This window comes from Phaethon aethereus (genome assembly GCF_964289735.1).
Source record: "Phaethon aethereus genome assembly, chromosome: 20".
Lineage (NCBI taxonomy): Eukaryota > Metazoa > Chordata > Aves > Phaethontiformes > Phaethontidae > Phaethon > Phaethon aethereus.
In genome coordinates, this window is record NC_138596.1 from 11,900,920 (window position 1) to 11,925,357 (window position 24,438).

Sequence of the window (24,438 nt, forward strand, 5' to 3'; positions counted from 1 at the left end):
GAATTTTTTCTGAATGAATTTTACTGTTGAGCAAAGTCTCCAGACTTATTTCCAACTTCTGCCTTATCTGGGTATTGATACTCCTTGATTTTTTTTTTTTTTAATTAGTGGTATTATTATTATTTAAGTTTTTTTAGCACAACTGGAGCTTGGTGCTTTTTATGGATAGGTGAGAGAGGGCATTTGTTTTGACAGGCGAGAGATAACCACATTGAGTACCTGAATAGTGCTGTGTTCTGTCGGCATGCTTTAGGACAAAGTAGTAAGTGCAGAAACCTTTTTGCCTATTCACCAGACAGTGAGTCACAATGGGACTCCTCTTCATCTCCCTGAGCTTGTGTCACCTAAACTGTACCAAGGGCCACATCTCTCCAAGTAATGGCCATTTTTTTACCTTGTGTATTGGAGGTGCGGTGCAGGAATCTTGTAACGCTGTACTGTATTACTATCTCGGTTCATGAGTGTGAGTTGAAAATAACATTTGCTACTATACAAGTGTCCCTGATGTGCTGATGTGGCAAGGGATTTATGAAATTGGCAATTAGGGAACCTTGCGTTAGGAAAGAGTGACTCAGACATTAAATGGCGGGCTGTGGATTTGAGAGAACATAGTAATATGCTAACATGGAAGGGGCAGAGCAGTATTTCCTGCTAAGTGTAAATTTATGACCTGCTTATCACTTCATAGGGGCTGACAGAACTTGTTCCCTAACTGTTGGAATTCACCTGTTTCATTTTCTTTCTTTCAGTGGGTACTGTGTAACCTGCTCACTGCCCAAGATGGTGAAGCTGGATATACACACACTGGCTCATCACCTCAAGCAGGAACGGCTGTATGTAAACTCAGAAAAGCAACTTATTCAAAGGCTCAATGCAGATGTATTGAAGACAGCTGAAAAGCTGTACCGCACAGCATGGATTTCCAAGCAGCAAAGGATTAACTTGGACAGACTGATCATAACAAGGTGACTTGGGGAGTGGGGGTGGTCCTGGGGAGAACAAACGCCTAAGCTTCTGTGAATTGTAGCAAATCCATCAGATTTTTCACACTTAGGATCTGGAGTCCTTTGCTATACTAATCATAAAAATAGTAAGGTTTTAAAACAAATCTAAACCAGGGAATCTGACTCACCTGAAACTTGTTGGCTGTTTAAGCTACCTTTTTTTATTATATGTGTGTGGTTTGCTTCTGTTCATAGTTTATGGGAACAAACTCTGCTTATTCCTGAATTTGCAAATCATTTGTATTAACTATATGGAAAGACTTTTTTTTCCTTGGTGGTAGTCTTGTTAATAGATTGACCACATGGCATCTTTCATGAAGTTTGTTTGCTTAAGAGTTAATTATGTAAATGTTTCAATGTTTTTTCTTTAAAGTGCTGAAGCTTCGCCTGCTGAATGTTGCCAGCATGCTAAAATCTTGGAGGATACGCAGTTTGTGGATGGATATAAGCAGTTGGGATTTCAGGAGGCTGCTTATGGAGAATTCCTGAACAGATTGAGAGAGAACCCTAGGCTTATTGCATCCTGTCTGGTTGCCGGAGAGAAGCTCAACCAGGACAATACTCAGAGTGTCATTCACACAGTCTTTACCTCCATTTATGGCAATTGCATCATGCAGGAGGATGAGAGCTACCTTCTCCAGGTCCTCCGTTACTTGATTGAATTTGAACTCAAGGAAAGCGACAACCCTAGGCGGCTGTTGAGACGAGGCACCTGTGCATTCAGCATCTTATTCAAACTATTCTCTGAAGGGCTCTTTTCGGCAAAACTTTTTCTTACTGCAACTTTACATGAGCCAATCATGCAGCTTCTAGTTGAAGATGAAGACCACCTTGAAACTGATCCAAACAAGTTAATTGAGAGATTCTCTCCAGTACAACAGGGAAAGTTATTTGGAGAGAAAGGCACAGAAAAGTTCAAGCAAAGAGTCCAAGAGATGGTTGACTCTAATGAGGCCAAGCTGGTGACCTTGGTGAACAAATTCATTGGCTATCTCAAACAAAACACTTACTGTTTTCCTCACAGCTTGAGATGGATTGTGTCACAAATGTACAAAACGCTCTCATGTGTAGACAGGCTGGAAGTTGGGGAGGTCAGAGCAATGTGCACAGATCTTCTTCTAGCGTGTTTCATCTGTCCTGCAATTGTTAACCCAGAACAGTATGGGATAATTTCTGATGCTCCTATAAATGAGGTGGCAAGATTTAATCTGATGCAGGTATGATCCACTTTAAAGTAGTCTTAACAAAAAAAAAAGTATGAGATGTTCTTTGCCTTCTTTTTTCCACTAGAACTGATGTTGTTTCAGTAAAGGTACTGCCCCTCCTACCCAGGAGATGAATGCTAACAAAAAATCAGTGTTACCATTGTGGAAAAGGCATGCTCTAAGGTTTATCTGTTTGCTTAAAATACTGACTTTTGATCACTTTTTGATGTGTTCCTTTGTCTCTTAGAGGAGTTGCAAATGTACTTTATAAAAGCTGTTATAAGGGATGAAAGCTAAAGTGTAAAAGTGACCATGAGATGAATTCTGGAATGTGTGTAAACAGATGCTGTGCTGTTCTTGCTAATGTTAAATATTATGCCAGGTATTGCACAAAATAATGAAATAGTTTGCTGAAAAAAACTTCTTGTCTGGCAGCAATGACCACTGTTTCTGCTGGGTAGCTAGCTACTGTTTTATTAGACCTTTGAGTATTCCTCAGCCCTCATGGCAAATTTTTGTCTTTGTGCAAATACTTGGGCAATTTAGTGATAGTATGTAGATGTGTAGTCTAAAGGAATTAAGCAACACTTGTCTGACTGAGGATATTCCCTATACAAGTAAAAAAACCTACTTTTTAATGTTATCTATAAACTTGACAGCGAGTGATTCTCACAGTATGATCACGCTGAGTTTTACTCACTAGACTGTTACTGACAGGGCCTTGCCAGTGCTTTTGTAACATACGTTAGCAATCCTCTCTTGTGTCACTGCTTGCGTGTTGTAGCAGAGCTTGCAGTTGACGGCTCTTTAAAATTGAGAGTTGTTTTGCAATTGGGGATTAATAAGGAATATATGCTCTGAAACAAGGTTTATCCCTCTTGCGCTTTTCTTCCCTCCAACATTTTCTTGGTAAAATATATACAGCCTTTTAAAATCTCTAGGTTTAAGACGACCTACGTTCAGCTCTCAATTCTGATGTGTTTTGAAAACAAAACATGCTTTGTTCCTGGTAAGGGGGAGAAGTATGGATGCTCATAGCATTCTGTGTGTGCAGATTTTCTTGTTAAATGCAATGACTGCTTTTTTTTCTAAAGCTTTTTGCATTTTTTTCCCACCCCAAAAGCAAGTACAAGTCTCTGCCCGCTCAATCAGAAGTACTTCTTGGAGTATGAAATGAAGAAAAATTTAGAGTGGACAAGTTTTCTTAACTATTTTTTTATATTCAGGTCGATCATGGTGATGTTTTAAAATGCTTATTCTTCATACTTCTTTTTCATTTCAGGTTGGGAGACTTCTGCAACAATTGGCAATGACAGGTTCTGAAGAGGGAGATCCACGTATGAAGAGCAACCTTGCTAAATTTGACAAAGTAAGAATCCAGACTAAAAAAAAAGCTAAGACTCATGTGTATACCTCATCCTTCTGAAGTCTCTTTTTCCAGGCATTCCAAAGGACTTTCTAAGCAGTTAACTTCCAAGTTACATGTACTGAAAAGCAGATTAAATACCGCACAAAGCTGGGAACAAAATCTTGAGTACTAGAATTAAGGGTCGGGGATTCTTGCTTCTACTCTGACATAGTACGTCTTAAAAGAAAGCACAAAAGAGAAATAAAAGCAAGTTACCTTTTAAACTGAAATGCTGAATTGCTGTCTGGTTTTTCTGCTGAACCTAAAGAAAACACTTTGATCTGAAGACAACTTTTGCATGAAAACTGGTTTAACACCAAGTAATTTGTTAGTGCAAGTAACTTCTGTTCCTTTTTTTGTGTAGTCTTGCTTTTTTCGTTCAGCTTTTCCTTTGTTAGTATGAATCATCCATAGCAATATTGAAATTCGCTTCATCAGAGGAACAGTGAAACTAATGATCTTTGATGTATTGTCATATGTTTAAAAAACTGTTAATTTGCTTGTTTTTGCTAGTTTTAATTGTTACACAGTCATCAGTCACACATACTTTATAAAAGTAACATTCAATCAGATTAGAAAGTGATACTGTGTGTTGCTTCCTTGTTTTACTTCTAGTCTGTGCTCAGCAGATCCTTCAGGAAGGGGCAGTTTAATTGCCATAAAACCATTTAAAATTTTTTTTTTAAATTGTGAGAAGACACTTAAGTAAGTAATATTTTTGAATGCAGAAGAGGAATGAAGGAAATGCGAAAACTAACTGCATGCTTTCCTTGCTTGCTCTTCAGGGAGTTTAATGATATGTGGTATTTTATCCTAAGATTTTAAAAGTGGGAAGCAAAACTTCTATTGTAGTGTAAACTACTAAAGTCTTGTCGTAAGTTATGTTCTTTCCAAACTCTAGTAAATGGTCTCTCATTTAAAAACTATTTCTTCTCTTTGCAGAGCTGTGTGGCTGCTTTCCTGGATGTAGTTATTGATGGGCGTGCAGTTGAAACTCCTCCAATGTCTTCTGTTAACCTCCTGGAGGGGTTGAGTAGAACAGTGGTTTACATGACATATAGCCAGCTAACTACTCTGGTAATGTATTAAGTTCTTAAAAAGAAGTAGTGTAAACTTGTCCCCCTGTGTTTACAGATAGGATGAACAAGGCTGATAATTGATGCTGCAATTCTTACCAAAACTAAGTCTAAATTTTTAGGTTGGCTTTATGCGGAATGTAATGTCAAGTGATCAACTTAAGGAAGATCGGATGGCTTTGGAAAACTTGCTGGCAAACTTACCCCAGAACAAACCAGGGAAAAGCAGCAGCCTTGAAATGACTCCGTATAATACCCCACAACTTTCTCCTGCAACTACTCCAGCTAACAAAAAAAATCGATTACCAATAGGTAAGGAGAGCAAGCAGACTTCTTGCATGATTTCCGATACCTTGATACATTTTCTGTGCCATTTTTTCAGTCATCTCTTGGGGTTACTCTTCGACTACACTTTCAGTTCCTACTTCTTCTGTGTAGATGGTGAAGAATTTTCTTTTGCATAGAAAGACAGGTAACTTCCTTACTTTCTGATACAAGTATGGTGAGCTTTGTCACTCTGGATTGAACTTGAGCAAAATGCTGGAGTGGTTGATAGTCACACTAGTGCAATGATAATAAAGGGAAAGCTTGAAGATGGGAAGCAGATCTAGGGGGGAAGATGGCTTAGGAAAGTGGTAAGGTGGAAGTGTTGACATTTAATTAGTGGGAGAGAATAAGTTAAATTTTTTTGTGTCTGAGGAAAGAGCAAATGTGGAGGAGGATGAAAAAGCAAGAGCAGAGCTTTTAGAGTATGTGCTGAGAAGAGAAGCTTTCTTCTTTCTCCATTATTTGCTCAGTCTAATTCCGATTGTTAGTATGTTGTACTGCAATTGTATGTTTGTTGGACTTTTGTCATTCTTTTGAATAGGATTTCTGGGTCTTGAACTTTTCAATTTCAATAATATTTTCTCTTTAAAATCCCCCTTTAAAAGGGATATGATCACATGGGATATTTTTGTTTGAGAGATTTGGTGTTAGTGTGTAACAGGATGAAAACATAGAGCCCAATAAGTGGCAAAAAACCCACAAAACCAACCCCAAAACAAACCTGTCCCATGTTGTTTCAACTCTACTTCTCAATGGTTCTGGTCTTATGCCTATAAAGTAGTGGCACAACAGGATTTGTTTTATGATATAACATAGTTTTCGCTCAAAAGTTTTTGTTTCTTTTGTTTCATTTTAATGCTTTCGAAATCCAGGACAGCAATTGGCAGCCATTACTGCCTGGGATACTTCTACCAATCTTTCAGCTCATATAACTCTAGTAACCCCTTTTGGTGGGTAATGCCCTCTTTCCATTCTTCTGTGAAACTTTTACTTATGGCTTAAGCATGCCTTTGGCAATCAGTTGCTCTTTCAGATTTCTTCATTGATTTCTATATGAAACTCATTTCGTATGTAGATGTAGTTTTTTAAAAACACTTTGTGTGATAATCAGAATTTAGCTGTGACTTCTGCACGCTTACATTAATTAAACAGAGTTATAAACTGCAGGAACCTAGACCTTTTCTTGTTGGTAACAAACTTAATTGTTTTCTCAAATAATTTTTTCAGGGTCTTTCTGTGATTGGAGTGCACTGGACTTGTGTAGGCAAACAGGACATAGCATATCTTGTTACTTTAAATTTTCATGTTGAAAGTTTGCTTTTTCACAATTCGGTACTCAAATTTAAATACTAGTTCCCTCTCTCAATGTGTAATATGACTTCTCATTTTGCAAATTAATTTAGTATGTGTATTATCAATTCAAAACATTGCCATTATGTATTTCTGTTGTGTTGTCTTTTTTTTCCTTCTTAAACAAGGAAAAGCTTTCTAATGTTGATATTTCAAAATATTTTCTTAGCAACACGTAGCAGAAGTAGATCAAATCTTCTACTGGATCAGCATGGAGATCATGAAGGATCCTCCCAGGAGACTATCCCAGAAGTTCAGCCAGAAGAAGTGCTGGTGATTTCTTTGGGGACAGGTCCACAGATTACTCCAGGAATGATGTCAGAAAATGAGGTATGCGAAAACTGTCACATCTCAGATATTTTGAAAAGTACAACTTCTGTGTTCTCTAATAGCAGAACAAGAAGTTGTGACGCTATGTTCAGGTAATAAATCCAGAGTGGGAATTAAAATCCTTTCTTCATTTTACCGAACTTGGGGGTTCAGCTTTCAAATTTCTTTGTTAGATTTTTTTTTTCCCCTCACTTAGTATATCTGCAAAGTGTGAAAAGCAGCATATTAACACAGGAAAAATGAACCTGGCAGATTTATGGAGAAGTTTTGTCATCTAGCATACTTAAGAGCAAACTCGGATTATTGTTTCTGAGCTTGAAGAAATTGATTCATTTATCTCTCTGCATGCTCTGTCCTTTGGATCAAGTGGCACAGGTGAATGATAGAACTGGAACTCTGATCCCAACATTTTTGGCAGCTCAGACTTGAAACGCCCAGGCCCAGCTTCTTGTGAGGGTGGAGCTGTGGTCATGTTGCCATGAATACCTTCAGACTGTATTGCTTAGGGTAAGGCTGGTTTTACAGCCTTTTCTTTCACCAGCCATAGCACAGCTTCTGCTTTCATCTTTGCTGCCTTGCCTGATAGTTCAGATTATCTCCTTCTGCAGCCTCATAACGATCGGTTTCTGTATTAAATTAGCCTTCTGGGGTGATGAGGCGACTCCACTATTATCGGGACTTGCCTTATGTTCACATCTTCGTTACCTTACATTCTCTCCAGGCTCTGACTTTGGAGATAGCTGTCTTTTTTTCAAATGGAATGTTAGAAATTTCATTGTGCCATTAACATCTAGGGAAAACAATGCAAAAAATGCGTGCAGTGTTTTGTTTTCTATTTAATTATAAAAAAAATAGATTATTTTAAGGAAGTCTTGTTTCTTTCCCCCATTCTCCAGGTCTTAAATATGCAGCTTGCAGATGGTGGACAAGGAGATGTCCCCGTTGATGAAAACAAACTCCATGGTAAACCTGATAAAACCTTGCGCTTTTCCCTCTGCAGTGATAATCTGGAAGGAATATCTGAAGGTGAAGGGCTACTTAAGTCTTGAAGAAGTTTTGTCCCTTTTTCTTTTTCCTTAACTATAAAAGGAACTTCTGTTAAATACAGCATGTCATCTTTGCCATTTTGAAGACTGTGCTATCTTACCCTGAGAGCCTGTCTTTTCTTTTAGCCATTGTAAGAAGAAAGTCTGGAGCTAAATTTTGACCTGCAAAGGCATAAATGAGTCTGAGAATTAGGAAGAAAAAAAACTAAGTGTGTTTACGAGAAAACAAAGCGATTTTTTTTTTTTTTTTTTTTACTTAAGTGCAGTACTAATTATTAAGATAATCTAATTTAGCTCTAAACTTAGACTTCTCAGGCATGTTTTTCAACATGTTTTAATAAACTATTACATATCTCAGGCTAGTTTCTGGACTTTGGACAGTTCCTTTCTATGAACCTTATACACAACAATGCACAGGTTTATTTGTGATATTGAAGGTGTTTGTACAGATCACTCAGCATGCGTTATTTTGTGAAACTTCCATAATTTAGTTTCTGTTTGCTCTCTCAAAATAAGAAAACAAATTCATGGACAAGTAAACAAATTAATGGCAAAAGACTCTATTGACTTTTTAGTTACAGTTAAGTATGGTAATGGTGAGATTACACACGTTTCTTGTAATTTATTTGTAGATTGTTATAATCAGTATAGTACTCTAAACATGGGAAGTAAAAATCACAGTGCGGGTTAAGTATCTATAGAATTAGGATCAAGAGTAGAGCAAATGTACTTTTAGTTCACCAATTCAGTGTTTTATGTTGGAACTGCTACTTCATTTCTCTTCATCTTTCTAGTTAATTGTGTCCTGGATTGTTAGTGCTGTGTATTTAGGAAATGTGGTTCAAATTAGATTTACAGTAAAATCTGTTTTCACAGGTCCTTCAAATCGCTCCAACTCTGTGTCATCTTTGGATTTAGAAGGGGAGTCTGTGTCAGAGCTTGGCACGGGCCCCTCTGGGAGCAATGGCGTTGAAGCTCTGCAGCTGTTAGAGCATGAACAAGGCAGGTGCAAAGTTTCCAATACAAGTGCCGGAGGTGCTGTAGATGGTAAAGCCAAAGTTCTGTGGAAAAAGGTTGGAAAACTGACTAGTTCAGGAAAAAATAAGTAAAAAGTTTTCCCTGTGCAATTACTCTTTTTCCGTAGAAATATTTCTTGTAGTCCATTGTTAGGAAAAGGAAATTGCATGGGAATTTGAGGCTTAAGTCCTTTACAGGAAACTGCTTGTAAAGTTTTGCTTGATTCCAAATTTTTCCCTTCAGGGAATAGGGTGATCTGAATTGGAGTAGTCTGAAAGCATCTGGATAGCTTCCTGTTTAATATATATTTGTCAAACACTGGAACAGGTTGCCCAAAGAGATTGTAGTGTCTCCAGCCTTGGAGATACTCAAAACATGGCTGAACATGACCATGAGCAACCTGCTGTAATTGACCCTGTTTTGAGCAGGGAGGTTGGACTTGAATGATCTCTGGAGGTCCCTTCTAGCCTCAGCTTTTCTGTGATGAGTTCTTCTTACAGGAATTGCATCAGTTTCTGGATGGTGTGCTAAATTTTATTCATTTTATTTGTCAGTTTGGTTGATAGGTCACCATGTGTAGTTTAAGATTTTTCTTATGTCTCAAATGTGCTTAAAAACTGTTTTCAGGCAGCATCTCTTGAATGGTATGATAGTGTTTTACAGGTCTTACTATAAAACCCTGTCTTACCTGACAGAATTAGAGGGTTGTTTTGTTTTGGGCTTTGTTTCTTATTTTCAAGCAGAAGTAATTGGAGAAGCCTTTTAACGAAATGAGAACTTTTATTTTTACATAGCCACAACTCAGGATAATCTTGATGACAAGCTCCGTAAATTTGAAATCCGTGATATGATGGGGTTGACTGATGACAGAGATATATCAGAAACTGTGAGTGAAACTTGGAGTACAGATGTCTTGGGAAGTGACTTCGATCCAAATATTGATGAAGATCGTTTGCAAGAAATAGCAGGTAACTTAGTGGTACATGTGGTACGTTAAAATGCTTCGTGCTTGCTCTAAAATAGCGAGGCTGCAGAGCCCTCCTCCTCCCTTTCTAAATAGGTGTGTTTTGATTGATTAAACTGGAGCTTTTCTGTAGGAGGATGTTGCATGCATGACCTGTATTATATTTGGTTGCTCGTTTCTGTCTTTTCAACGTTGTCTTTTCATGAGTACTTTATTAAGGACACTTAAAATGTGCTTATTTTTCTCTCTTATTAGAGCTGTCTTCAGGAAGCCTATATCTAGCTATACGCTTCATCTTTACTTTTGCAGGTGCAGCTGCAGAGAACATGCTAGGCAGCTTGCTGTGTTTACCAGGTTCAGGATCCGTGTTGCTTGATCCCTGCACAGGTTCAACCATATCGGAAACCACAAGTGAGGCGTGGAGTGTGGAAGTATTACCAAGTGATTCAGGTCAGAATCATGCAGGTTTTGCTTATTTCTTTAGCATGAATCAAGACTTTTCCAGAGGCATATAATGCAAAACAACAGCCTCTTCCTCTTTTTCTTTGATAAATTACTGTCCTAGGGTTAAGTTAGTGTTTGTGAATATTTCCAGTATTAAAACGACAAACAGTTCTGAAGCAGAGAGACGATGGAAAGCATTGTGAGAGACTTACTGTTACTTTAAGAAATTCTTAACTTCTGCTTTCTTCAGTTCACACTTCTGTTTGCTTTCCTTCCCTGTGATGTTAAGTAGGGCTATCTAGGATCATAGTTTAACTTTTTGGCTAGTGAATATTTGACTGCATACTGTGTCTCTAAGAAATACAATACTTAAAACAATAAAAACTTAGAAAGCCTGTGCAGCTAGAGCATTGCTATCTGTGCAGAGTCCTGCCTTCTGTATAGGGAGAAGAGTCCTGCTGAAGTGGTTGAGTCAGCTTAGGACTTAGTATACTGCATCAACACATACCCCCCTTTCTTCTGTATGTGAATATTAAGGGAGCATGGCATTGAGTAATGATACTTTTTCTCTCTACTCTCCGTTGTCTCCCTTTTCTAGAAGCCCCAGACTTAAAACAGGAGGAAAGATTACAAGAACTGGAAAGCTGTTCTGGGCTGGGTAGCACATCTGATGACACAGATGTAAGGGAGGTCAGTTCTCGACCCAGTACACCAGGCCTCAGTGTTGTATCAGGTGTGTTTAATTGTCTGTGGAAACATGCTGCTCTATTGGAACATGATCAGCATCTGTTTTGGTGCACTTGCTTTAGTAATACGTCGTTTCACTCATAAAATAACTTTTTGCACTCATTCTGTAATTTTCAAAGCACTAATTCTTTGTTCATCTTACAGAAGAAATAAAAAAGGCAGCAAAGCATCAAATACTCTGTGCTACAATAGCAATGGTTAGCTGTGGAGTGTTGATTTGGAAGAAACTCTTAACCTTCTTGCATTTAGTTTTATTATCACAACTTTTTAATTTAATATAAATATTAAATATCATGTAGTAGATTATGTAGCTACTTCAGTTCTTCGTTTTCTGTTAAGTATTTAACAGTGAAGTGTCTTCGGGGCTATGTTAGAACAGTTGAAGACATAGAGCAGAAATAAGATGTTATTTTAGGAGTATAGAAATTCATAATGTCTCTAGGTGCTACTGTGAGTTAGGACTTGATTATTGCAGTGTTTGCCAAACATTTTAACAGCTTCAGGATTTTGCTTCCTTTTTCTCTGAAAGACTATTACAGATGATTCTTTTGTTATGTGCAAGGTATTAGTGCAACATCTGAAGATATTCCTAATAAGATTGAGGATCTCAGGTCTGAATGTAGCTCTGACTTTGGGGGAAAAGATTCTGTGACAAGTCCTGACATGGATGAAGTGGCCCACGGTAAGTTACTTACCTGTAAATGAGAATTAGAATCTGATAACTGAAGTCTCATAAGTGACATCTGTAGAATCCTTAAATTTTACAAATTCTCCCCGTTTCAGAGTTCTGGTGGCTAAGCTTAACATTTTCCTTATTTGCTAGCACTGTATTCGTTTGACAAAGAGACTCCAGTACATTGTAGTACTAGAGCTTGAGTATTAGATTTAAGATCACCTTTTCCTAACTTGGTTTTATTACACTGACTGTCCTCTTGCATTTTGGAATCGATCTGCTCCTCAAGATTTCCCCACATTTTGTAATTTAATTCTTTGATCATTTCAGTATTCTACAGAGGTGTTTCCATATAAGAATATCTTCTAAAATATTCTGCAATATAAGTTTTGTAAACTTTCGTTGCTGAGGGCTGTTTTTCCAATGTCCATTATGGTGTAGGTAGATCTTGGTACAGCGCTAACTTTTTTTTTCTGTATTTCAGGAGCCAGTCAGTTGACATCTCCTCCTTCTCAGACAGATTCTTTGCTTGCATTGTTTGACCCTCTTTCATCAAATGAGGGTGAGTTGTAAAAAAATAAGCTTTTTTTAAAAAACAGACGTTTTCAATGCTTCTGTGTTAGTGCCAACTAATTTGGAAAAATGTTAAAAGAAATGTGTGTGGTTTCTTTTGTGCTTATGACTGCAGGTGTATCAGCTGTAGTAAGGCCTAAAGTACACTATGCAAGACCCTCTCATCCACCACCGGATCCACCAATCTTGGAAGGAGCTATGGGAGGTAACGAGGCCCGATTACCAAACTTTGGGTCTCACACTTTAATTCCAACTGATTTAGAAGCATTCAAGCAGAGGCATTCTTATCCAGAGAGGCTAGTCCGCAGTAGGAGTTCAGATATAGTATCATCAGTTCGGAGACCTATGAGTGATCCTGGGTGGAACAGGCGTCCTGGTAATGAGGAGAGGGAGCTTCCTATGCCGACCACCAACACTGGAGCAGCAGTTCTGGTGGCTGCATCTCAGTCATCATCTTCGTCTCCCAGTAAAGACTCCTCAAGGGGAGAGGTAAGGCTTCTGTTTATCATTTTATTTTTTTCTAGCATGCCCAATTTAGTTACGCATCTAATGCCAGAAAGCTGGTATTAAATGTGTTTAGCCACGGAATTGCAGTGCTCTTTTGTTACCTTTTAAACGTTGGCCAATAATGTTTTACAAGCTAAAACTACAGATGTTCAGAGTGGCTTATATGAATCTGGCTTTTCTTAAATTTACTGGATAAGCTTTACTTGATTTGGTAGGACTTCAGAAATAGATTTGTTGTAGTGTTTAACATGCTGCAGCATCCTGAAAAGTAATTTTATTTAAAAAAGAAATAAGTGAAATCTAAGTTCCTTCATGTCTTTGGTTTTGCATTTATAGGCATCCCTCTTCAGGAGGGTTATTTCTAATGTAATCTGCTATGGCTTTCTGTGGTCTGCTGTAGTTCTGTTCTTACAGTCAGTGTAGTAAAACTTGGTGTGAAGAAGAAATTTGTCTTTACACTGGATATGGTAGATGCTCAGATGTAGACTCTGCCCTTCTACAGATCGAAGAACGAAAAGACAGTGATGATGAGAAGTCTGACAGAAACAAGCCCTGGTGGAGGAAACGTTTTGTGTCTGCCATGCCCAAAGGTAGGATCACGTTCGTCTGTTTTTGGTACTTTAGTAAGAGTGCACACTGCCCTTATTATATCTTTAGTCATTTTTATGGAAAGTTTTTAGTTTCATTTTGAAAAGCTGACCAGACTGACATAGGTTTGTAACATAGTAATAGCTGTCCTGTTTAATTTTGAGAAATAAAGGATTCTTACGTATAAAATTCCAAGTGTTGCAGTAAAGAATTATTGAATACAAAGTATGCTGAGGTATGTAAGCTGAAAGGAATTTGGTCAGGCATTGTGTTATCTTAATCATTCGGTAACCTTGGTATCTTTATGGGAGGCCAGTCATTTCATAGTTGTATGGTGTTAACTTCATTGCAGCTTCACTGAGAACTAGTCTTAATTCTGTATGGATGGTAGTGTGCTAGTTGAAGGATATTGATACCTTAGGATATCACTTATAACATGGCATGAGTGGAAATTAGACTTTGGCTATTTACCAAGTAAAGCTTGTTCAAGATAATATTTGACTTTCATGCTGTGAGTAATGACAACTAGGGATGGAACAATGTATGAAGTATTAGATATTCTTGCCTTTTTTTAAAATGGACTTTCAGGTAGAAAAGAACCAACATAATCTTTGCAGTCTCTGTGTGACTTTAGATAATGTTACAGTATTTTAATACCACTTTGTTTGCTTTTCCATTTCACGGTGTGCTGTCTTTAGCATCTTCTCTCTGAACTTACTAGCGGGAACGAGTTGCCAAAAGAGATTCATGTCATTATGACTAATATTTGTGTTAGGACTCTTGGCTAAACTAAAATATAAATAAATGTGTAAATAAAAATGGGAAGCTACCCAACTCCCTTGGCTAGTAGTTGCCTAGAGCGTACTGTACCCGGAACGTAAAACTGTTCTGCCTGGCTTATGGTCACATGTCTGTTAAAGGTAGAGCTTCCTACATATGATGACAGTACAGTTCTGCTTCACCCCGTAGAGAGGCTTATGCTTTTACTGAAGTTTTATTTGATGACAAACTTCTGCATTAGCCACTTTCTTAAAGTTTCTTGAATCTGGCCATTATCTCAGAATAGCCTTTGATAAGGTACCTTGCATTTTCAGCTCCTATTCCATTTAGAAAGAAAGAAAAACAAGAAAAAGACAAAGATGACATGGTGCCTGACAGATACTCAACACTTCAAGGTATGTGAATAATATCATCATAGTAATTTTCTCTCATAACATGCCCTCTAGAGTTCCAGAGTGCCCACCAGGTATCTATTTACAGAAGGGTTTATGCTATTGTAGTTAATATTCACAACTGTCTTTATGAATAAGAAAATGGATAAAGACTTCTTACCTTGAAGACTGTTTTTATATTGTCATGCTTCTGTCCTTGTGTATAGTACTGGATTCTTGACTCAAGTCTTCACTTTTTTTTTTCTCATTATGAAGCTCATGGCCTTATCATAGCTGAGTTGTAAGGATAGCTGCAGACACGTTACTGTAATAGTTACTTAAGTGCTAATTTAAACATTATTTGAACCTGCATGTCTAGCTTTCTGTTTGCCTAATCGTTTCTAGAGGTCTTCAAATACACAACAACCATTTGTGTACACAGTATAAATAAGCTAAGGATCTGGCTTTATTTGTTCACTTGCATTGTACTTTTTTTTTTCTGCTTGTGCTTTAGACTTTATAAGTACCTTTGAACTGTGACTACACGGAACACAAGCAGCTGTTTGTTTGATGTGGCTAAAAACAGAGTCCAAATGTGTAGCTTTGAATTTTTGTATTTGCTTTCGGTTGGCACAATATCAGGTTAACTCCTGTTGTTTTTAATGGTCTTTTCAGATGATCCCAGCCCAAGGCTCAGTGCACAGGCACAAGCTGCGGAGGACATTCTGGACAAATACAGGAATGCAATTAAGCGAACCAGTCCTAGTGAAGGAGCTATAGTAAACTATGACGGTGCAGGTGAGAACCTGGCTTTTATAATCATCACCAGCATAGTTTCTCCTCCTTAAAGAGAAAAACACTTCAGTATTCTAGACCAATGTTAGTACTAACAGCTGAACAATGTGAGCTGTTGTTCCTGTTCCTATTCCAACCAGGAACATTCTGTCAAATAATCTGTGGGACAGTCCCTCAGAGACTGGGAATTAAATCAGTATTCCCAAGGACAGCTCTGTCATATTGCCATTGAGGAGGTGGTTTGCTAATAGCACATCTCTTACCGTTTTTTGTTTTGTTTTTTAATGAATACTGGAGAAGTATATTGCCTTCCAAAACTGGTGCAATTTCTTCTTAGTGACTTGTAGATTGTATATTTTTAATACACTTTTTTCACTTAGAGCAAGTTGTTTTATCTGCTGTCCCCATTCCTTCCCTGATTTTACAAAAACAAGAAGAAAATAGAGAGTATTAGTCTAGTTTCTGACTGCTCTCTTCAAGTGTAATGTTGTTTCTTTCATTTCCATAGAGGCTATTGGGGATGGTGAGAGCGTGCATGACTCTCCACGTGATGAGGCTTTGCAAAACATGTCTGCAGATGATCTCCCAGACTCCGCAAGTCAAGTAGCACAGCCACAAAGTTCTGCTTTCTCCTACAGGTAAATACATTTGTAGGTTTAATCTTACCCACAAAGTAGAATTAAAAGCTGAAGCCATGTGATTGGTTCCCACAAAAATCTTCATATCAATCAAGTGTAAACTTTTATGTGCTTTAGTTTTAAGCATCTAAAACTGTCATATTTCCACTGGTGAAGGGGTGATATTGTAACCTGAGAGGACAGAGCAGTTTCATTGTTTAGGAAAATTCATTTGAAACTGGTCTAGATGCTATATTAAAAGAACTATTATTTTAAAGTCTTGACAACATTGCTATATTAAAATTAAGTTAAATAACTTTTAGGCAGTATTTTAAAAAAAAAAAACAAACCCCCCTCCCCCCCCAAAACCAAACTCAAAAGTAAAGACTACTTATTGAAGAAGCAGACCTTGCAGTAACTTTGCTAAGAAAATATTTTTTCCTCTTTAAGGGATGCAAAGAAGAAATTGAGATTGGCTCTTTGCTCAGCAGATTCTGTTGCCTTCCCAATGTTGACACATTCAACAAGGAATGGTCTACCAGACCACACGGACCCTGAAGGTAAGTGTTCTTTATACATACAGATATTTTGTATTGTATATGTATCTTCTTTTCCCCCATCTAGTGGCACTTTTACTGCACTGTTTATGGTAACTTCTGTTTGGAATGGATACAGAAGGCATAGGCCACCTTTTCCCTAAAACACTTTCTTACTCCACAAACAAATGTGCCAAATAAATCTGGTCTAATTTTTTTGTAATGAAGTATCTCAGCTACAGTCCAGATAGAGCCTGAAGCTGTAGAATAGACTCCCAAAATATATGTACTGTTGGGAATTGTGCTACAGTACTAATAGAGTAACCTGAATGATTTACTGAGTCTTTATGTTGACTTAGTATACATGTCTTGTGTTTGCATCCCTCCATTCATTCCAGGCTTATTTGCAGACAGGTGAATTTGTCACCTTATCTGGTCCTCCTCATGTTTCAGAATGGATCTAAATAAGATAGTGGTATGAAAACTTATCCCTTGATATCTGGAAAGTTAAAAAAGACATTAAATTGTTCTTAAATTAACATTTGTTGCCTGATGTACAGAAGTTTTGTTTTAAATTGCTATATGTTTCCCCATATGCAAAACCAGTTTTATTTTCATCATGCCTACATTTCTTTTCCTTAATAATTTTCCTTTGTTCTTTATTAGATAATGAAATTGTGTGCTTCTTGAAAGTTCAGCTAGCTGAAGCTATTAACCTCCAGGACAAGAACTTGATGGCCCAGCTGCAAGAGACAATGCGATGTGTAAGCCGTTTTGATAACAGGACCTGTCGAAAGCTGCTGGCGTCTATTGCGGAGGACTATAGGTAGTTTGTTCAGTATATTATTATTAACGGATTTCCAAATGCCTATATTTAGTCACTAGGAACTTCCTAATTTGGGCAGTATCTGTGTTTCAAAAACAACAGGTTGAAGATTCCTCTTGCACTGCAACTTAACAGTTTGTAAAGCTATTAGCCTCTATCTTTAGATAGAGAGACATTATGAATCTAATGTAGAGCACTTTATTTTAGGAAAAGAGCTCCATATATTGCTTATTTAACTCGATGTCGACAAGGCCTGCAAACGACACAAGCGCACTTGGAAAGGCTGTTGCAAAGAGTTCTGAGAGATAAAGAAGTGGCCAACAGATACTTCACTACAGTATGTGTGAGGTTACTGCTAGAGAGCAAAGAAAAGAAAATAAGGGAGTTTATTCAAGGTAAGATTAATGCAGACTGTGAAATGTTTATATTCCTTTACTCCATACTTAGATTCTGGCTTGGGCTAGTGTTTTAAAATACAGCTTCTGATCTGAGGAGCAGATTCCTAGAAATGTTTTAATTTCAGCTGGTGAATTAATGGATTAAATAGACAGATTACTGTGACTTAACAGTATGTTGTGGCAGCTAAGACATGGTATCTGTCTGCATTTTTCATGGGCTAAGAGAATGAAGGTAATTTGACCTCATTTGGCCTAAAAAGTTATGCTAAATCATATTATCTAGCACTTGCCCCAAGTTAGAAGCATGAATACTATTAATTATTTTAGATCTATTGATAAATGATTAAGTTAAGTTGCAGAGTTCAGTCCTCAGTACAGAACCTGTGGTTGAATCTTAGAAGATATGGGGAATAGTAGTGGTATGAATCAAATTGGTGAAAGATTCAAAAATATCATAGCATAAGGGATGGCAGCACCGGAAAGACAACTCTCTCAAAACAGAGTCACTTAAAACAAACTATTTCTATGTTCTGTGCGCACATACTTGACTTAATGAAGTACACAAGAAATTTGGAGTCAATTCTTGTTTCTGGAGCATATAGTGCTGCATATTAAATGTGCCTAAATAGGCTGGAATTAATATGATAACTTACATATACTGGGATTAAAGTTCTGGTAATAAGATTCAGTGATCCAGGAAGGAGTTAAAGCCCTTTCATTGGACAGAAAGGAGACAGCTATTTCTGGATGATCTAAAAGAGAAATTGGCAGCTGTGGCATTTAGGCTGTTGGCAGATGTGAGTGGCAGTTGTCTTCTGGTGCAGAGTGCTATAAATATGAAGCCGATGAATGGCCAGTGATTTGGTCATGCTACATTAACTTGGCTGCATCACTCATTCTGTATTTTGTAGATAAATATGAATGTTGCAACTATGCATACTTAATAAAGGTAGGGGTAGGAAATGGTGCACAAGGTTTTTTTCATGTCTTCCCTCCCTCACCCTCCCTTTCAGCATCTGACAAGTTTGAGTGCACTGGTTCCTACCAGTGACTGTTCTAGTCATTGTTCTGGATGTTATCTCTGTGGGTGGCTGGGAAGAAGGCATAAGAACTGGTACTGCAGAGGAACTGTTTAACACATCAAGTAGCATTTTGAGCATATGCTTTGCTAAACATGTCCTATACGCTTTTCCTTTAATTCCTCCATTTATTTCAATAATGTTTTTTACTTAACTGAATGTTCTCTCTCTCTTTACTTTTTATCAGATTTCCAGAAACTTACAGCAGCAGATGATAAAACAGCCCAAGTTGAGGATTTTCTTCAGTTCTTATATGGGGCTATGGCTCAGGATGCCATATGGCAGAATGCCAGTGAAGAACAGCTTCAGGATGCACAATTAGCTATAGAACGCAGTGTGATGAATCGTATTTTCAAACTTGCCTTCTACCCTAATCAGGATGGAGATATTTTGCGTGACCAGTAAGTTAATGTGATTTGAAGTACCTGGTTTCTCTTTTGCAGTTGTTGCAGATGGAATCTGTGGAGTCTTCATGTGACAGACTTGCCTAAGTCAGCCATGCCATAAAAACTCATATCTTCTTTCAGAACGTTTTGTAAAAGAACAAGGAAGTGCTTTAACATCATGTGCAAAAGTTTGTGTTTGCAACAAACTGCTAGAACAGAGTAAAATCCCAATGACTTGGGATACAGACTTTCAGATCTGCAAGTGTGTATGCTGAGAGAACGATCAAAATCTGCTTCAGGACTCCTTCCATTTTCTGTTTTGGTACAGTATTTTCCATGCATTTGGGGTTTTTGTTTTTTGTGTTAGAACATATGCTGTTTGCATGCTCTACTGGCTGTGTGGTTGTACTTCATTGTATGGCAAAACCCGCGTCTCTTACTGACCTAGTGCCCATTAGCTGTAGGACCGTCATGATTATATGCATTCCTGAAGATCTCTGTTGTAGTATCAAATGTAAAACTAGTGGGAAACCCCAGGGGACTACTGGCTGGCTTTTCACTCTTGTGTTTTTGTGTTTGTTTTCAGGGTCCTTCATGAGCACATTCAGAGGTTATCTAAAGTAGTGACTGCAAACCACAAAGCACTTCAGATACCTGAGGTAACAACTTTTCCTTTCCTTCATTTTCGTATGCATATCAGGGTGCTTGGTTTTGATTGTGTTCAGGATGGGAGAGTGTTGTTTTGTTCTACTCTTAAAAGCATTGCTTTTCAATCTGACATCTGAAATACCCTGCAGGAGAAACATGCTGTACCCATGTCTCAGTGTCTTCCACTGACTGATCCTTCCAAATTCCTTTTTTGTGGTTTTGTCACCTCTGTCCTGATAGTAAGATTTAAGAACTAATACTACACTGCACTAAGATGCAGTAACTTTCTGGTAATTTGCTTCAAAAGACAAGATTTGAATTCTTTATGCCTCTAATGTGATTCATATGCCATAGCTGTGGTTTACAGCTGTCAAGTCAACTTTCTGAACTAGCCAGAATTAATGGAACCTTGCAGATCTGTGAATATGCCCAGTGCTTTCACTTTTCTCGTGGTTAATAGAGTAACTAAACGCAGGTAGGTGAGCTTAAGTTGTTTGTCAGAGGCTGGATGTTTGCAGCTTTCCTAGTTTCTCAATTCAGCACTTGAACTGTATGACTCAAAACAGTGAGTGTTCATAAAGCTGCTGATATGTAAGACTGAGACATACAGCTCTACCTTCATTTGAAACAGTGTACTAGAGAAGTCGGGCAGAATTACAGGCTAATTATGTTAGTGGCACATAGAGTGCTGGCTCCTTGTAGTTTTTTATGATAACACAACAGGAAGCCACCTTTATTGTGAGTTTAATGTAACCACCCTGACTTAAAGTTTCCCATTTCTCTGGAGCCTTGCTCCTGCCTGCAAGTCTCTGGTACTAAAGATCATCTTTGGTGCACAGTAGTAGCTTGGACAAACAAGAACTGGCAGCACGTTGGTTTGTTGTTTGGCTTTTTTTTTTTCTAGGTATATCTCCGGGAGGCACCATGGCCATCTGCACAGTCTGAAATCCGCACAATAAGCGCTTATAAAACCCCTCGAGACAAAGTACAGTGTATCCTGCGAATGTGTTCAACCATCATGAACCTGCTTAGTCTGGCAAATGAAGATTCAGTACCTGGGGCAGATGATTTTGTTCCTGTTCTGGTCTTTGTCCTCATAAAGGTGAGTTCTTTTTTGCAAAGATCACAACCCCCCACTAATTCTTGTAATAAACAAGCAAACTTTAGGAAGAAAAATAATGCATTTGGGTAACTGGGAGCATGCTAGTGCTAGAAAGATCTAATTCAGCAGGTTTAAATAGAAACATCAGAAATGTGCTCACAGTTACGATTTTTAAATCCAAGCAAACTTTGCATTTGGAACCAAGGAAATAAGGATGCAGGCATTGTGTTTGGAGCTGGGTTTTTTTGAGGTGTGTCCGTCAGCATCTGTCATTTGTGCCTGCTTAATGTTGTCTTCTTTCAGGACCAGATGCACACTAGGACTGACTTGCATTGTGTTGCTGACCTCTTTTGACATATGAGTGTTTGGAGAATGGTCTGTCATATGTAAGATGCTAAAACTATAGGCTTTTCCATGTGTTGAAATCCTTGATGACTTTTATAGGTTCTGCCAGTGTTACCCTTCGTTCTCTTGGCCTGCTAGTCCTTTTTTCCTTGTTGGGAAGATGATCCTTTCATCAAGTCTGGTGCATTCTGAGTGTGTGAAATGGGTTAACAGTCACTACCCTACAGATACGTTACATAATTATGTATTATGAATGTGTGAGGATCACTGTACAAATAGAATTGTATTTCTGTTCTGTGTCTTGTAATGTTTTATGTTTAGCTCTGCAAACAAGCTGTGAGTATCTCTTTCTTCTTTAACCCTCAGGCAAATCCACCTTGCTTGCTGTCCACTGTTCAGTACATTAGTAGTTTCTATGCCAACTGTTTATCTGGAGAAGAATCCTACTGGTGGATGCAGTTCACAGCAGCAGTTGAATTCATTAAAACTATTGATGATCGCAAGTAACTCAAACAGCACATGTATGGGCAGACTGTTAGCAGAAGAGGAGCATATAAGAATGTACAACAGCTGCAAAAAGCTGAAGAAGAGACTTTCCTTGTATAATACTGTACAGAATTGAGGCATTTTAAAACACACCTTTACTAATCAAATTAATTTAACAGATTTTCCTCTTCTCTTTTGGTTGCGTTTTTTCTCCTATAGATACCGGCACTGCAAAAGGGACCACGTTTTTCAGATGTTTTGGAATCTCAAAACATGCAGAAAATTCTTCATGTTTTTTCCACCACCCCTCTTCCTGAATTCTTACTCACGTGAATAATTCACTTCATTTAATTTCTAATAGAAAGCTGAAACAAGAATAATCAGGGCAACCACTTAGTATACTTTCTAGCTTAATACACCTTTTATTAATAAAACACCAGCCACACTGAAAGTTTGTAGTAGCTGACATTAGTTATCAATTGTATTTCACTTAAATTTAAAATCTGAGAGGACAGTGTAAATATGATATACCTATATTTAATGCATTGCAATTATCTTTGGACTCATTATCCTTTGAATGAATAAGCAAAAGCCTCTCTGACCTCTAACAGGTTGTGACATACTGTGTTTTGGTAATGAAAGGACTTCTCAAAAGGCTAAGATTAAAAAAGGGCAAACTGAACTATTTATTAAAATGTAATTAAGATTACTGAAATTTCTAAAACTGGAATTTATAATAGACAGGGCTTATTAGATAGCTAAACACTTTTTGGCTAGGGCATTAGGGTGTTACAAAGGTTTGGATTATATAGAGGAGAGGGACTGTAAGTTACAATAGATAAGCCTAATATAAAAAAGGAGAAATAAAATACCTTACTGTAATATTTTTTTCTGAGATATTGTGTATACTGTACAAACCCCAAACAGAGATCCTTAGCAGAACCTTGGACTGTAATATATATTTTGATTAGTGACATGAAATACATATGCCAGGGGTTTCAGTGAATGTTTTTACTAAATGCTCTTCGTGTTGTCTGCTATGCAGCAGTGCAAGTTTTACTGTTCATATAAAATATTTTAAAATATAACACTGTTCTTTATGAAACATATCATGACATTAGTTCAGGGTGTTTTATAGATTTCTCCCCCCACTTTTCCCTTAAACCAACAATTATCAATTTAAAGAAGTTTTTATGCACAACACCACATGGATTTTTCATGAGTGAAATGGTCTGAGTGATGGCCCGTGGTTATTATCTGTATATAAGCATTTGCTGTTCTTTTTTTAGCTAGAATTACAGTGAAAAAGGACAGTGAGCATTTAACTTTTTCATGTCAGTATTATTTCTTGCTCTTCCCAGAGTGTTCATTGCACTTCTGACAGAGGGATGTATTAAGACTTGGTGTCTGTGAGTCCTAAAGAAAACAAAATCTTTTTCACGTTCTTTTCAAAATAAGATTGGCGGGGGAGGTGTTTTGGTGATTAAAACCTGTAAGCAACTAGTACTTGGGAAAATCATTTGGTTAACTGAAATTAGAGCAATTTATGTAAAGTATCAAGTGCTTGATTTGTCTGTGCTACTTGTCAAGGCATAATTAAAGAACCTTACTTTCTAGAACTCTAATATGTAATTCAGTATAGCATTTTTGTCAAACTAATCACAGGTGAGAGGGTGGGATGGTAACTTTTTTCTTTTATTTATAGTCTTTCTCCTCTATTAGAGACTTGATTGTGTGGAGGAGCAATACTCAGTAGAAACAAAGTTCTTCTGATCTGCCTTACTCTGGTAACTCAATCTGTGTAGCATTGCAATATTCTAGTTATTTAGCCTTGATGGGTTTGTGGTGCTGAACACATAACTTAATATTGCAAGCACAGCCCTGACCAATAACACTCAGCAATGAAGCACAAATGCCCTTGAAGATATGGCCAGATCATATCTAAAAGCAATATAAATTTATTTATATTGAAGTGTCCTGTAATATTTAATTATTACTTGAATATCTGAGATGGTAAGACTGATGAATGAAAGTTCTTTTAGTCCTGCAATTTGGGTTTTAGTTGAGGAGAGTATTTGTACAATCCTTAAAGAAGGCAGAAAGACACGTCAGTTGGTGATTACCCTGTGCATTGCTTCTGTTTGCAAACTTGGCAAGCAGGATTTGATCAGCACCATCAGGTCTTTCAGATTTGCTCCCCTTTATGGAAGGGGCAAAACCCACTTCCTTCACAGTTTTTATCACTTTGTTTTTCTGCATAGAAAAATACTTAAAAGAACTGGAGTCTTTTTTTAAATTATTATTTAGTTATTTTAAAACCATTAAGTGTTTAAATGAGTCCCACATGAGTTGAGAGTCTTCATAGCAAGACGGTCCTTTGCTGCTTTTTTTCAACCTACTCTGAAAGTCCTTTATATAGCCTTGATAGGTGTAGTTAGAGAATTAGGCTTTCCAAAGAATTAAAAACCTTTCTGTGATACCCTCTTACTATGTTCCCTGGTGTCCCGTAACATTTTGTTTTAAAATGATAAATTACATGTATAGGAAGTGATGTTAGGTTTTGGTGTGCAATAGTAAAGGTGAAAAGACAGTGCATAATGGACCAAAAGTAACAGAACTGTTGCCAAAAGGTGCCAATCAGCCATGTACCTGTTGCTGTAAACTTGGTGCTTTCTGTTAATTAAATTACTTCAACCACTGAAGGATGAATGGAACATTTTGGGGAGGGGGGAGAGGTCGTTAGTAGCAGATTGCAGTCATGGACTTAAGGCTCGGTTGTTGACTTCAGTGCTCGTTGTTGGCATGTCTGG

At 37.6% G+C, this 24,438-nt stretch overlaps 1 protein-coding gene across 4 annotated transcripts; it reads left to right on the top strand.

The window, feature by feature from the left end:
- Positions 1-780: 780 nt before the first annotated feature.
- GAPVD1 (GTPase activating protein and VPS9 domains 1) lies at positions 781-21,649 on the top strand (the record flags this gene model as incomplete). 4 transcript variants are annotated; one of them, XM_082008801.1, is made up of 25 exons in its annotated part: positions 781-965; positions 1,378-2,221; positions 3,492-3,578; positions 4,560-4,694; positions 4,816-5,005; positions 6,540-6,700; positions 7,597-7,726; positions 8,623-8,748; positions 9,558-9,731; positions 10,037-10,177; positions 10,770-10,904; positions 11,481-11,600; positions 12,076-12,153; positions 12,280-12,653; positions 13,174-13,261; positions 14,354-14,434; positions 15,086-15,208; positions 15,714-15,843; positions 16,273-16,382; positions 17,025-17,184; positions 17,392-17,579; positions 18,849-19,062; positions 19,634-19,706; positions 20,600-20,797; positions 21,509-21,649. In XM_082008801.1, the coding sequence occupies 25 exons, from the start codon at positions 781-783 to the stop codon at positions 21,647-21,649; spliced, it is 4,386 nt and encodes a 1,461-aa protein (XP_081864927.1). The 4 variants fall into 4 exon arrangements, with proteins under 4 accessions (XP_081864927.1, XP_081864928.1, XP_081864929.1 ...); XM_082008802.1 differs by having other exon boundaries at positions 7,597-7,663; XM_082008803.1 differs by lacking the exon at positions 14,354-14,434.
- Positions 21,650-24,438: the final 2,789 nt, after the last annotated feature.